Raw genomic sequence first — 15,646 nt, forward strand, 5'->3', positions numbered from 1 at the left:
AATAGAAAAGGAAAATTATTAAAGTTATTATTTTTCTTTTTTATACGTTCATCACAATATTATGTAAACACTTGTTAAGTGAATTCCAAAAATAATTAGAGAAATTCCTACTTTTTTCTCCGGGCTCACACCCCCTCTGGCAATTACTCATGCCCCACTAGGGGGTGCACCCCCCCAGGTTAAGAGCCAATGCTCTAACCCCTCTCTCTCAATTCAGCTGCCTTCTTCCTCTTTAAAGCAAACTTCACACTCTTTCCTCCCCCCCCCCGTCTCCAAGCTTCCCCTCACTCTTCTCAAAAGCTCCCCCCACACCTTTCTCCCTCACCTCTCCATCACTCCTCAGCCTTCTCCCTCAATTCTCCCCTCTCACCCCTTTCCCACAAATCTCCCCCTTGCCCCTCCCCTTCAAATCTCCCTCCCCACTCCCCCTTCTCAAAGCTGCCTCTCCCTCTTACCACCCCCTCAATTCTCATCACAACTCCCCCTCTTCCCACCCCCTCAATTTTTGTTCCTTACCCCACCTGCTCCCATCTCCACAATACCTCTTCCCAGTCTTATCCTTCCCCTCTCCCCACCCCTCCCTTCCCCATCCTCCCCCATGGCCGTGCCTGCTCTCATCGTCTCCCCCCTCCCTCAATGCTGTCCTCTCACGCCTTCCTCACAAATCACCGCCTCCGCCCTCTTCAAAGCAAACTTCCTCCGTGATCCTCCTGGAGCAGTGGCGAGACAAAGCGAAACAGCAAGGCGAACAGCAAACAGTACGAAAAGAAAAAAAAAAGTTAAACCAGGTAATGCCAAACATCAGGTCTGACCAACATGGTCAGCCGGTCCCTGGTGTGCACATACTTGGGGCAGTGGCGGTGGTGCCGGGAGAGAGAGCTCGAGGTTGGCCCTATTTGTCCGCACCCATCCGTCTTTCCCATATACACTACCCTAGCCCCCCTCTTTTTACAATTTGTCGCTATGTCTCGTCTCCTACATCCCACTATCCCTATTGCCAAATTCGTACCCAATCCCCCCAAGGTTCCATGGGAAGGAAGAGCCGAACTACATGCAATCTTACACTGACATTGTGACAAGTCTCGTTCTCGAGTCTGACAGGAGGGCAAGTCCAGCAGCCGGCGATCATCCCGACAGTGGATGGTGCGAAGGGGTCTTCATCCATCTTAACTATGCTAATATTGTTACACTTTTAAACTGTCCCCGGGGTTATACCCTGCCAAGAGGCCTTTGTTAAACTATGGGGTTCTAAAAACCCAAATTCCCATCGCCGACGGGCCTCGCCCACCAAATTTTCTTTCTGTGTCACGCACAATTTCGTGGCTGGGTAGTGAGTGTGGCTCCACGAGCAGGTCTGCCAACCTTCATACTCATCATTAGCACCCCCGGGACGCTGGAGCTGCCTCCGAGCTTACCTGCTCCTCACCCTAACATGGGGAATGACCTCACTGGCACTCCCCCCCTTGACGCCCACTTGGCATTTTGGCGCCTCGGGTCCCGCTGCTCGGGCACCCGATCCCATTTAACACTACACTGGCACGCCAGGCCCCTCTCCTCGGGTACCTGCATCCAGGAATACACTAATTGCCCCCTGGACCTACCTATGGCCTCACCTGGCCGACGAGCCCCCAGCGCCCGGGGTGCCTGCTTCATCCAAACACTACACTCACAAGCCACACCCCCAGCCGGTCAATTATCTCCTGCACCCTACACACAAAAATTGTTGTTTTTTGTTAACTTTCCACAATCAGCACCGACCGCAAAATGACATCCATGTGTAAATTTACCTAATCCCTCGACCTAACTTTAAACTAACCCTCGGGTTTTCTTGGGTGGGATCCACTCCCCCCATTCAATCCTTCACACCACCATGCATTCTATTACTCACACCCATACCGGCCATTGCCCTGCCCTCACACTCATGTCACCAACCACATACAACACATTTCCACTCACCGACACAGCATCACCAAGCTAATTTCCCCTAACTATCTCGTGCACTCTCGTCTTCCCTTATACTAATGCACATTCCATTTAACTCTATCGCTAAGCTACGTCCCCACTACGTGTTCATGTCTCAACCTAAACAGTCCCTGTTGTCGCTCTTGGTCCCTAAATTTATCGTAGCCCTTCCTCATGGTTGCTGCTTCAGTACACACATCGAGGCTACCATCGCTAGCACCCCATGTGGATTCATCAATGCCATCAGCCTTAGGCTAGTGCTCCTGGGCCCCGGCAATGATGTTCGCTACATCCTGGCCGAGCTTCGTGTATTCGTGGCAAGGCTCGGCGGCCCTTGCACCTGCAGGACGGTGGTTGACAGCGCACTTGCCCCTTCGGTTTGGCTGATACAGGAGGGCGTAACGTCGCCCCGTCACTGTCACTTACCCCTAAGATAATGAGCCCTCTGCATCCGCGGAGGTGCTCAGTCATATGTCTGTTGCAAGCCAATTTGTGTTTGAATTCTTGCCACTGGGAATTGGGGTTTTCCCATGAGGAACCAAGCCGTGCTTGCCACGCCCATTGCTCATGCTAGGGGTACCGTACATATTGCACACCTGGTTCCCGTGGGAAAAAAAAATTGTAGCCAAATCCATTCTGTTTTGCCGTTCGTGCTCCAGTGATTTATCTCTCATGGAGCGTTTACACGCCGGCCCCTCTGAAACCATTAACACATCGCGCCACCGTCCGTGCTTGGGCGGTTGGCAAAGCACCGACCGCGCACACTCCCGTACCTCGTATGCAAAGTCCCGTGGAGCCGGCGTGGTTTCCAATACAACTGTGTCCCGCTCAAGAGGCTCACCCCTCCAGTCTGCTACACTAACCACTACTCCAGTCTGGGTCGATCCGTGTCCCACTCTTTCGTGTGCACTCATCCATGTTATGTCACACGCACTCTGCACATACTCCGGCACATTGGACACTTCAAGAAACCCTGGGTCCTTTATTCCCCCAAGCTCGACACACACCCAATCGCATCATGTACGTGCCCGGTCTCGCCATGACTCACCTTCGTTATACTCACCTCCTCCCGTTCTTCGAGCACTCTGTCACGCTGCAAATATAACATGTTCATGCATTCAGTAATCTCCTCCTTGACGCTACTATCTGTTTCTACCTGTTTTGCTTTGATTTCAGTTATCTCCTTCCTTAACTCATCCACCTCCTCTTTTACCTTCGTAAATTCCCGATGTGACCCTTGTATTTCCCCCTCTAATGTCACCTTCGTTATTTCTATTTGTGTTTCTATTTCCCGTTCCTTTGTTCCCATCGTCTGTGTCACCTCCTCTACTTTCTTCGTCAGTTTCTCGTGTGCCATTTTACATTCGTTTTTAATTGCCGTCATCTGTCTTGTTTCCTTCTTGGCGGCTCTGAACTCCTTTATCGCCCCCTGTGTTCTTCTCCCTTTGTTCCTTCAACTCATTCTGTCCTATCGTCAGTCCTTCAACCTCCTTCGTTATGTTTCCAATCTCTCCCATCAGTCTGGCCTCGATCTCCCTCATCTCTTCTCGGACACTGATCCGACACTCCCTTACCTCCTCTCGTACTGCCACCATTTCTCTGCCCATCGCTTCACTCTTCTCCTTTTTTATTTCATCGCCCATTTTCTGTTGCTTTCTTCACTCAACATTTTCATTTGTGCCGAGACACCAGTTTGTCACTCAGGGGGATTAATCCCGGGTTGTCCTCGGTGGAGCCGGACCTGGGGCCATCGCTCACAATTAACATTGTGGTACGGTGGGTTGTTTTAGAACCACGAACGCCACCCAGTCAACCACGAGTTCCAGTGTCCACCGTCTAATTATTCCGTTTAACTGGAGGTCACGTGGTTACGTGAGCGGGGAGCACGCCCTCGGCAAAGCACCAATGTTATCTCGATTAGATTTTAATTAGGGCGGCCAAGCGTTTTAACCACCGGTGCGTGCCGACGATTTTTGGTCAAATCTGTGGTAATTACCTCCCAGTCTGTCTCGGTTCAGTCAATGGTAGACCAATGGAAGGAAAGGACAAATACGGACAGGTTGGAAATCGACAAATGATTCATTAATAATAAAATAAATAAATAGAAAGAACTTTTATTTTCTGAGGTAAATGAAGAATAAATTTCAAAGCAAAATCAATCAAAGTGACAGGAAAGAGACAAAGAGCAGATGCTGACAGGGGGTTGACTTACTTACAGCTAAACACAGACATGGATGGGTACCCAACAGATCATTGGGGGGGAGGGGGGGGAAGAATCGTCTCGTTCACCAGAAAGTCGTCTGTGAAGTGAAAATGTCCTGAAATGCATGCGTGTGTGTCACGTCCGTCGCCAGCACCCAGCTTTGCCGTGCACCCTCTCGCAAACAGCTTTGAACGCCAGTCGAAGTCTGGAGGGCACCGAGATCGTCTGTCGCGGGTTTAAACCCTGGTGTTGTTGGTGACTGACCTGTTCCTCACATGTTGGCGGTGCTGCTCACACCCACACGCGCACCACACGCTCGCTTGCCCAAGCACTGGGAAGGACGAATTATCTCGTTGTTGGTGCTGATCAGACACCCACATGTGCCCCATACGCTCGCTTCCTTCTCCTCTTTTGCGCGCTTACACCCGCTTCTTGCTCGCTTCACAAGCTTACTTCTCGTTCTCTTCTCCCTCGCTGGCTTTCTTTCGCCCCACTTTCTTTCGCCCCGCTTTCTTTCACCCCACTTTCTTTCGCTCCGCTTTCTTTCGCCCCGCTTTCTTTCGACTCCGCTTTTCCTCTCGCGTTCCTCTCTCCCGTTTTTCTCCTCCAGAACATACCTCCCGTTCGTTTTATATCTCCGGGCCATCTCCGCGGGTGCAGTCCGCCCCAAGCTCACCCCGCCCCACTTGTTCACGGTTACCATGACGACCCGTGTGCTCTCAAAAAAGGTGGGCGTCGGAGCTTGCGAAATAATGTTGCTGAGGAAAAATGAGGGCGGGCTTCAGAGCTCGTGAAAGAAATGTGTGTAAACGTGTCTGTCGTAAAGAAAAAAAGCTTCCCATAAGAGACGGGATCTATCCTTCTCCCTTCTCAATGCATCACATTTAAAATCCCATTAGACACGGGGATGGGGCTAATCTGAACATGCATTGAAGGAAATAACTGTCTGAAGACATGGATGTGTGGATGCATTCATCAGACCGGATGCTAAAATCCAAAACTATATATATATATATATATATATATATATATATATATATATATATATATATATATATATATATATATATATATATATATATATATATATATATATGTATATATATATGTATATATATATATATATATATGTATATATATATATGTATATATATATATATATATATATATATGTATATATATATGTATATATATATATATATATATATATATATATATATATATATATATATATATATATATATATATATATATATATATATATATATATGACCGTTTTTACAGCCATTTTTCCCTGCTGTGCAGGGTTTGGCTTTTTCTTGAGGCAATGTTTTATGGCCGGATGCCCTTCATGACGCCAACCCTGGTCGCCTCTTAAGACACACAGGGATATGGTACACCTATTCTAACCGGGGCATACACCGGGACCAGTACACTGGCACTCATTTCGCCGACCTCGGAAGGATGACAGGCTGAGTCAACCCCCTGGTGTTAATTCAGCAGCCAACGGGACTTGAACTCAGGACCCTGGGATCCCGAGCCGCCACCCTAACCACTAAGCCAACACCAGGCTTATAATATATATATATATATATATATATATATATATATATATATATATATATATATATATATATATATATATATATATATATATATATATATATATATATATATATATATACATACATACATACATACATACATACATACATACATACATACATACATACATATACATACATATACATACATATACATACATATACATACATATACATACATATACATACATATACACACACATACACACACACACACACACACACACACACACACACACACACACACACACACACACACACACACACACACACACACACACTGGGGAGAACAAGTATTTGATACACTGCCGATTTTGCAGGTTTTCCCACTTACAAAGCACGTAGAGGTCTGTAATTTTTATCATCGGTACACTTCAACTGTGAAAGACGGAATCTAAAATAAAAATCCTGAAAATCACATTGTATGATTTAAAAATAATTAATTTGCATTTTATTGCATGAAATAAGTATTTGATCACCGACCAACCAGGAAGAATTCCGGCTCTCACAGACCTGTTAGTTTTGTCTTTAAGAAGCCCTCCCATTCTCCACTCATTACCTGTATTAACTGCACCTGTTTGAACTCGTTTTCTGCATAAAAGACAGCTGTCCACATTCAATCAATCAGACTCCAACCTCTCCACAATGGGCAAGACCAGAAAACTGTCGAAGGACATCAAGGACAAAATTGTAGACTTGCACAAGGCTGGGATGGGCGACAGGACAATAGGCAAGCAGCTTGGTGAGAAGGCAACAACTGTTGGCGCAATTATTAGAAAATGAAAGAAGTTCAAGATAACAGTCAATCTCCCCGGGTCTGGGGCTCCATGCAAGATTTCACCTCATGGAGTCACAATGATCATGAGAAAGGTGAGGGATCAGCCCAGAACTACACGGCAGGACCTGGTCAATGACCTGAAGAGAGCTGGGACCACAGTATCAAAATAAACCATCAGTAACACACTACGCCGTCATGGATTAAAATCCTGCGGTGCACGCAAGGACCCTCTGCTCAAGCCAGCGCATGTCCAGGCCTATCTGAAGTTTGCCAATGACCATCTGGATGATCCAGAGGAGGAATGGGAGAAGGTCATGTGGTCTGATGAGACCAAAAATAGGGCTATTTGGTTTAAACTCCACTCGCCGTGTTTGGAGGAAGAATAAGGATGAGTACAACCCCAAGAACACCATCCCAACCGTGAAGCATGGAGGTGGAAACATCATTATTTGGGGATGCTTTTCTGCAAAGGGTACAGGACGACTAAACCGTATTGAGGGGAGGATGGATGGGGCCATGTATCACGAGATCTTGGCCAACAACCTCCTTTCCTCAACAAGAGCATTGAAGATGGGGCGTGGCTGGGTCTTCCAGCATGACAACGACCCGAAACACAGCCAGGGCAACGAAGGAGTGGCTCCTTAAGAAGCATCTCAAGGTCCTGGAGTGGCCTCGCCAGTCAACAGAGCTGAACCCAATAGAAAATCTTTGGAGGGAGCTGAAATTCTGTGTTACCCAGCGACAGCCCCGAAACCTGAAGGATCTGGAGAAGAGCTGTATGGAGGAGTGGGCCAAAACCCCTGCTGCAGTCTGTGCAAACCTGGATAAGAACTACAGGAAAGGTCTGATCTCTGTAATTGCAAACAAAGGTTTCTGTACCAAATATTAAATACTGTTTGTCTGATGTATCAAATACTTATTTCATGCAATAAAATGCAAATTAATTATTTAAAAATCATACACTGTGATTTTCAAGATTTTTATTTTATATTCCGTCTTTCACAGTTGAAGTGTACCGATGATAAAAAAATTACAGACGTCTACGTGCTTTGTAAGAGGGAAAACCTGCAAAATCGGCAGTGTATCAAATACTTGTTCTCTCCAGTGTGTGTGTGTGTGTGTGTGTGTGTGTGTGTGTGTGTGTGTGTGTGTGTGTGTGTGTGTGTGTGTGTGTGTGTGTGTGTGTGTGTGTGTGTGTGTGTGTATATGTATGTATATATATATATATATATATATATATATATATATATATATATATATATATATATTGTTGCGAATTCGCCCCCGCTGGCATGTGAACGGCCACATAACTCGAATCGCGGCACGTCGCCCACCGGACGGACAATTCAGTCGTGACCCTCTTGGAACAACGCCGGGAGCTAGTCACGGGTGGGGCTTTAACTGCACCACGATCGTGCCAATTGCCCACCCGCGCAGGATAGGGTTGCTTGCCAAATTCGATCTACCTAAGTACCTGCGCGAATGGTCGACTGGGCGATCGTACCACGCCACAGGCCGACTCCGGACACGAACCGCTTAAGCAGTCCGTTCCGTGCTACAGTGATAACTGAGCGGTATTATCGTCGGCCTTGACGGTTCCGATTAATTACCAGGATGTTGCACCCACTACGAACCCCTTACTTGAAGCAGGATGGAGAGTCAATTAAAAGGAAGGAGACGAAGCAGAGCGGGAATAATTCAACAAGCAAGCATTTTATTCTGCGGCACACACAGACAAGCACGGAAGGCACATATTTACAGCCATACAATTATGCATAAAAAGCAAATGTAATACAACCGACTAACGCGTACACACGGCAACACTTACACAGTTTTACTTCACAGACGGCGCCAACACACATTTACGCAAAAGCAAAAGAAGGAAGCCACCCTCACAGACAAGGAGGCAGACAGGCCCGTAGGACAAATGTGCGCGGGACCTTGAGGAGCGGCCAGGTCCGCGAGACCGGGGAGGTCTTACCTGCGTCCTCGTGACGCGTTGGTGGGCAAGCCGCAAAATGTCCGCGCCGCTGTGCCCCGACTCCGTGCCCCTGGCGTGCTCGTTGGCACCACGTTTGGGGTGGGGGAGGAACCAGGCCCCCCTTTGCACTATCTCAGCGCGGGGGGATGGGGAAATTGTTGATGCCCTGGGGGAGGGGAGTAGCTGGCTGAATTGGGTCCTGCGACGAGACGAGCGATCCCCCACACCGCAGCCTCGTCGCCGACTGCCATCCTCCTGGCCTCAGACCCGAGCTCCCCTTCCCCGACCAGCCGCCCACAGCTCCACCGCGCGCAGTCGACTCAACTCCACCAACGCAACGCTCCTTGTCTCCAAAAGCAACTCCTCGACGACACTCTCAATCTGGTAATTCTCGTGCCTTTATAGCCGGCAGGAGAAGCCAATATGCAAATTCCAGGATCAGAACGCGATTGGAGGTGGGGCAATGCCCCCCCCCCCGGTCAGCCATTGGTCGAGCAAAAATGGGCGTGAACCTCGCCTGATCCTAAAATTTGCATATACGGACTTCACATACACGCGCTTGGAGGCGGGGGCCAAGCCGCCTCGTGCTTGCCCATTGGACGGAAGAGAAGTGGGCGTGAAGCATTCCTGATCCGCGGATCGACGCGTGCGGCCTCCATGGCCGAACGGCTCTGGGAACACGACGTTTGGTGTTGACTGGTGGTGTTTGGGAATGGCCGTAGAAGCGATGATGTGGGATGAAGTTGTGAAGGTAAAGGTGAAGGTGGTGGTGTTTGCAAATGGTTGTCGAAGCGATGATGTGGTAGCGTAGGTGGTGGAGGTGGCGTCGTTGTAGTGTGTTTGGCGCTGTGGTGGGGATGGCGTGGTTGTTGAGATGCTGTTTGTTTGAAATAAAAGATAGAACAGAAAAATGGCTAACTCAAAGTGTCGCAGCCCGGATGGATCACACAAAATTCCCTCTATACAACGGGTTTGGGCAAACTACACATGTACCGATAGAGATATCTCACCTGAGGGCCCTTTATGGTGTAATGCGAATTTCCACGGCCGTAACAATATATATGTGTACATATACATTTGTATATATATATATATATATATATATATATATATATATATATATATATATATATATATATATATATATATATATATATATATATATATATATATATATATATATGAGCCTGGTGTTGGCGCAGTGGTAAGGGCAGCGGCTTGGGATCCAAAAGGTCCTGAGTTCAAGCCCCGTTGGGCCACTGAATTAATACACCAGGGGGTTGACTCAGCCTGTCATCCTTCCGAGGTCGGCGAAATGAGTACCAGTATACTGGGCCGGTGTATACCCCGGTTAAAATAGGTGTACCATATCCCTGTGTCGTAAGAGGTGACCAGGGTTGCGTCAGGAAGGGCATCCGGCGTAAAACATGTGCCAAATCACTATGCGGATCATACGGATGATCCGCTGTGGCGACCCCTAAAGGGAGCAGCCGAAAGAAGAAGAAGAAGATATATATATATATATATATATATATATATATATATATATATATATATATATATATATATATATGTGTGTATATATATGTGTATATGTATATGTATATATGTACATCTCAATTATAATACCAAGCTTGCACACTAAAAACTCGGCTCGCCGTCGCACGATCCCTATGAAATTGCTTTGGCACTTAGCAGACATGCCGAAATGCTTGGGAAGTCTTGGCGTTCCATAGTACTACTTACATTTTGCACAACGCGTATTTTTGTCATTCCCCGTGTACGGTCTGTCGTCTGCTACCAGCTTTGTTGTATTGCTATCCCGTGCATGTGCACGGGTATCGCTAGTATATATATATATATATATATATATATATATATATATATATATATATATATATATATATATATATATATATATATATATATATATATATATACAGTATACATACCGGGCGTACTGGCCTCTGCCTGCAATCCGGCTACTTGGAGGCTTGGGTTGGAGGATCGCTTGAGGACGGGTGCTCTGCGCTGGGAGCCTCTTATGGAACACCTATGAGAGGTGTAAGGCAGCCCAAAATCATGGTGAAACCCAATCCTTATCCCTTATCCCTGTGTCATAAGAGGCGAACAGGGTTGCGTCAGGAAGGGCATCCGGCGTAAAACCTATGCCAAATCAGTATGCGGATCATAATGGTGATCCGCTGTGGCGACCCCAAATGGTAGCAGCCGAAAGAAGAACAACATATATGTATATATATGTATATGTATGTATATATATATATATATATATATATATATATATATATATATATATATATATATATATATATATATATATATATATATATATATATATTGTTACGGCTGTGGAAATTCGCAAACCACCATTCAGGTCCCGTAGGTGAAATAACTCTAAGTACATGTGTAGTTAGCCCCAAACCCGTTGTTTTGAGGGAATTTATGTGATTCATTCGGGCTGCGACGCTTTGAGTTAGGCGTTTTTCTGTTCTATCTTTATTTTGAATCAACCGCCATAACCATCAAACCACCACCAAAAACCCTCCACCACCCTCACCTCTCTCCTTCTACGGCCATTCCCGCATCACCTGTGAACCCTGAGTGTTGGGCTGTCTTGAGCTCGTTCAAGCGATATGCACCGAGCCGCGAGTGCAAACAGCGGCCTTTCCGAGGGAAAATTCGGATCAAGAATGCTACACGCCCACTTCTGATCCGTCCAATCAGCAAGCGCGGAGCGGCTTGGCCCCGCCTCCAGGCACGACCGTGTGAAATCGAAATATGCAAATTCTTGGATCAGGGGAGGTTCACGCCCCTTTTCCTCCGTCCAATGGGCGAGCGTGGCTCCGCCCCCGAGCTCATCCTGATCTGGAAATTTGCATATGGGTTCTCCTGCCGGCCTATAAAGCGCCGAGCGCAAGGCGAATCGTAACAGAGAGTTTTGGCAGTCAAGTCGGGTTGGAGAGCGGAGTGGAGTCGGGAGGCGAAGGCATCAAGGTGGTTTCTGCAGTCGGCTGAGGAGAATTGTGGGAGGAGGCCAAGGAGCTCGGGTCCGAGGCAGGGAAGACGGCGACGAGGTCGCGGTTGGATCACTCGTCGCGGGACCCAAGCCAGCCAGCCATTCTCCTCCCCCAGGGCATCAACAATTTCCCCCTTTCCCCCGCGCTAAGATAGTGCAAAAAGGGGGCCCCGTTCTCACCCCAATTCAAGCGGTGCCAACGAAACCCGCGAAGGAGCACGAAGTCGGGGCACCACCGGGCAGCCACATTTGCGGCTCGTCACGAGGACGCGGGTAGGACCCACCCGGTCTCGCGGACCTGACCGCTCCTTCAGGTCCCGCGCACACATTGGCCTACGGGCCCATCTGCCCCCTTGCCTATGAGGGTGGCTTTTTTCCTTTGCTTTTGAGTTAATGTGTGTCGGCGCCGTCTGTGAAGTAAAACTGTATAAGTGTTGCCGTGTGTTCGCGTATTCGGTCGTAGCTCTGCATTGTTGTTTTTGTTTTAAATTGATATATGTGCATTCTGACTGTTTGACTGTATATGTGTGCTTTTCGTGGGCTGGGTAATAAATGTGCATTATGTTGAATTGTTCCCCGTTTCGCTGCGTCCTTTCCTTCGTTTGAAGCTCCATCTTGCTTCACGTAAAGGGTTCGTAGTGGGCTTAATACGCCCGATAATTAATCTGAACCGTCGAGGCAGACGATAACACCGCTCGGTTATCCCGATAGCACGGAACGGACCGCTTAAGCGGTTCGTATCCTGAGTCGACCTGCGGCGAGGTACGATCGCCTGGTTTACCATCCGCGTGGGTACTTAGCTAGGGCGAGTTTGGCGAACAACCCTACCTACGTGGGTGGCTGATTGGCACGATTGTGGTGAGGTCGAAAGGCCCACCCGTGACTCGCTCACCCGGCGTTGGTCCGAGAGGGTCACGACAGAATTGTCCATCCGGTGGGCGACGTGCCGCGATTCGAGTTACGTGGCCGTTCGCACGCCGGCGGGCGCGAATTCGCAACAATAAAAACATATATATATATATATATATATATATATATATATATATGTATTTATATGTATATCTATGTTGATATTCAGTATATGTGTATATATATATATATATATATATATATATATATATATATATATATATGTATATATATATATATGTATATATATATATATATATATGTATATATATATATATGTATATATGTATATATATATATATATATATATATATATATATATATATATGTGTATATACTATATATGTGTATATTGTTGCGGGCTGGCGGGGTCAGGTGAGAAGACCATGAGGTGGGGGATGCAACGTCGATTCCCACCAGACTCCCCAGAATCGTAGGCCGTCACTCACGGATAATTCCATGATGCGGTGGCTCGCTTAACTGACTGTGGATGCCAATAACTCAACCACGTGACCTGGGGTCCTCCCTCCTATGGAATTTGGTTACCTAATTAACCACTGGGGAACCATGCCCTCGGTACGCCTTGTCTGAACCGGATCACTCTTCTGGATCGGATCACCTTTCCAGATCGGATGCAGCCGAATGACACTGCCAAGGATGTACCGGCTGGAAGGAACGGACCGTTAGGAATAAAGACCCGGCTAAACCTGGATTTGAACCATGCTGAACCAATGAGGGAAAAGACAAAGGTGAGCTGGGAACATTTCTACAACAATTATTTATTTACAATAAGCGAGGAAAAGCATGTGGCACAATAAAGGTTTATTGGGTGTGCAATGCAGAGAAACATGAGAGAGGTATGGGGTGCGGCAATTTTTTCAAGCAACTTAAAAAGCAGACATTGCAGACTTGACGCGAGATTAATAAAAGCACCAATCACAACAATAAAAGATCTTATGCAGGCTTACTCAACAGACAGGCACCAACACTCTCAGACACACACTCAGACAAAGTAAACCCAATTGTGAAAGGGACTTTTGCAGCCAGGGAGGGAGGGAGGGAGTTGAGGTTAGAGTTTCTCGGTACCTGAGCGTTTCTGGGGAGGGATGCTCTGTGGTGCGGCACCCGACAATGGTTGAGTTGTTCGGCCACAACCGTACGTTTGGAGATCGTGTCTGCAGGAGGAGCTCGAGTGGAGAAGAGCGGAGTCCAAAGGGGGGGGGGGGGCGAGAGATGAGCAGCAGGCAGGACCAGGCATGAGGCCGTTCGTCCTGGTCCTGAGGTCGGAGATAAGGAACAGAAAGCGGGGCCAGACAGGAGGCTTGATCGAGAAGCAAGGGGTTCGACGTCGTGTCGGCGGAGATGAGTGGCAGGAACACTCACTCTCAATGACTCCTTCTCTCCTTCAATTCTCCTTACTCCTTCTTCAACACTCAAAAACCTCTCTCAATTCTCCTTCCAACCAACTTGCAATTCTCTCCCCAACCCACTTGCAATTCTCTTCCCAAACCTTGCAATTCTCTCCTCAACCCACTTGCAATTCTCTTCCCAACCCACTTGCAATTCTCTTCCCAACCAACGTACAATTCTCTTCCCAACCAACTTGCAATTCTCTTTCCAACCCACTTGCAATTCTCTTTCCAACCCACTTGCAATTCTCTTCCCAACCAACCTGCAATTCTCTTCCCAACCAACTTACAATTCTCTTCCCAACCAACTTGCAATTCTCTTCCCAACCAACTTGCAATTCTCTTCCCAACCAACCTGCAATTCTCTTCCCAACCAACCAACCAACTACACGGAGGTCCGCGCTTTTTAGAACCCGGAGGTCGGGGAGGAGCCTTTCCGAAACCTGATGTCATTGTCCGAGCTGAGCATGCCGATTGGACCAGCCCTTCATGTGGTCCGCTTTTCTAGGCTGGGTTTCAGCCAGACTGGTATGGTCCGCCCACACCGCGCATGTCCGGCCTTTGGCAGGTGGTGCAGCTTTCGCGTTTGTCCAGCCGAACGTCGGGATTTTGCCTCTGAAAAAGAGTTGCTGGATAGACGGTGGTACGCTGTGGCTAGCGAAACAAGGGCAGCAAGCAAGATGATAGCACCGTGGATCGTCACGCTGTGGTAAGCGAGATGATGGCACCGTGAATCGTCACGATGTGGTAAGCGAGACGAGGGTAGCAAGCGAGATGAAGGCATCGTGGATCGTAAAAGGAGGGAATAAAATATAAGGGGAAAAATGATTTATTAATCTTACTGATAGCCCATCGCAATGCACTCCCTTGTCTTCCCACTAGACAAAAGGTAGGGACCTAACTGCACCTATATTACTGGAATAACTGACTCAGGACAACTATCTGTTGTATGCATGCAGTTCCAAGAACCGCAACTATATATATATATATATATATATATATATATATATATATATATATATATATATATATATATACACACACACACACACACACACACACACACACACACACACACACACACACACACACACTGTATATGATATTAGATTATCCATTATTCAAATTCATATTTTTCTTTATTACATTGTTTCTGTCAACAAGCCTCGACTCCTGGACAAAGATATGACCACACAGTACTGTATGTATGATTGGATTGTCGGATCTCAGAATCATGTGGTAAGTGATGAGAGTTCCAAACCAGCCATTCCGTAATTATATTTTGTCCTTTTGTCCAAGAGCAGAGAATGCTGGCTGTTGTTTTTAACATCGACACATGTTATGTGGTTGTAAAAGCTTTGAAAATGCTTTGCCAAATTTGAGTGTTAAGTATAGGTGTGCCAGAAAGGTGTTGGAGAGTGCAACAGGGAAATTGAGTGTGAGACTGAGTTTAAATATGGTGTCACCATACAGGGAACTTGGCCGCCAGCATAGCACGGTTGAGCTGGACACCAAGACAATGAGCACAGAGCAGTTACAGCAGCTTGAAGAGGCCTGCAATAGTGCAGTGCGAGCCAGTACACCTGTCCACGTGCAGGAGTTTTTTCCTGGAGATCCTGAACTTGAGGCGGTGAGTAGTGTCTCGAGTTCAGATATTTACTCCTTTCCATAACTTTAATAATTTTCCTTTGGCAAAGTCGCCATTGATGAATGGCATCAAGGTTATCACCAGAATTCCTTTCCACCTCCAGAGAATTACATTA

At 47.0% G+C, this 15,646-nt stretch overlaps 1 protein-coding gene across 3 annotated transcripts in view; it reads left to right on the forward strand.

The window, feature by feature from the left end:
- Positions 1–15,646, forward strand: part of AARSD1 (alanyl-tRNA synthetase domain containing 1) — a 77,340-nt gene that overhangs the window by 9,644 nt on the left and 52,050 nt on the right. For all 3 annotated transcript variants that reach the window (XM_085876936.1, XM_085876935.1, XM_085876937.1), the window contains exon 5: positions 15,357–15,513. In XM_085876936.1, coding sequence (XP_085733062.1) covers positions 15,357–15,513 — 157 coding nt within the window. The remainder of the gene's footprint in view (positions 1–15,356; positions 15,514–15,646) is intronic.

This window comes from Eptatretus burgeri, chromosome 4 (genome assembly GCF_056783735.1).
Source record: "Eptatretus burgeri isolate ZD-2024b chromosome 4, Ebu_testis_v1, whole genome shotgun sequence".
NCBI classification, from domain to species: Eukaryota; Metazoa; Chordata; class Myxini; order Myxiniformes; family Myxinidae; genus Eptatretus; species Eptatretus burgeri.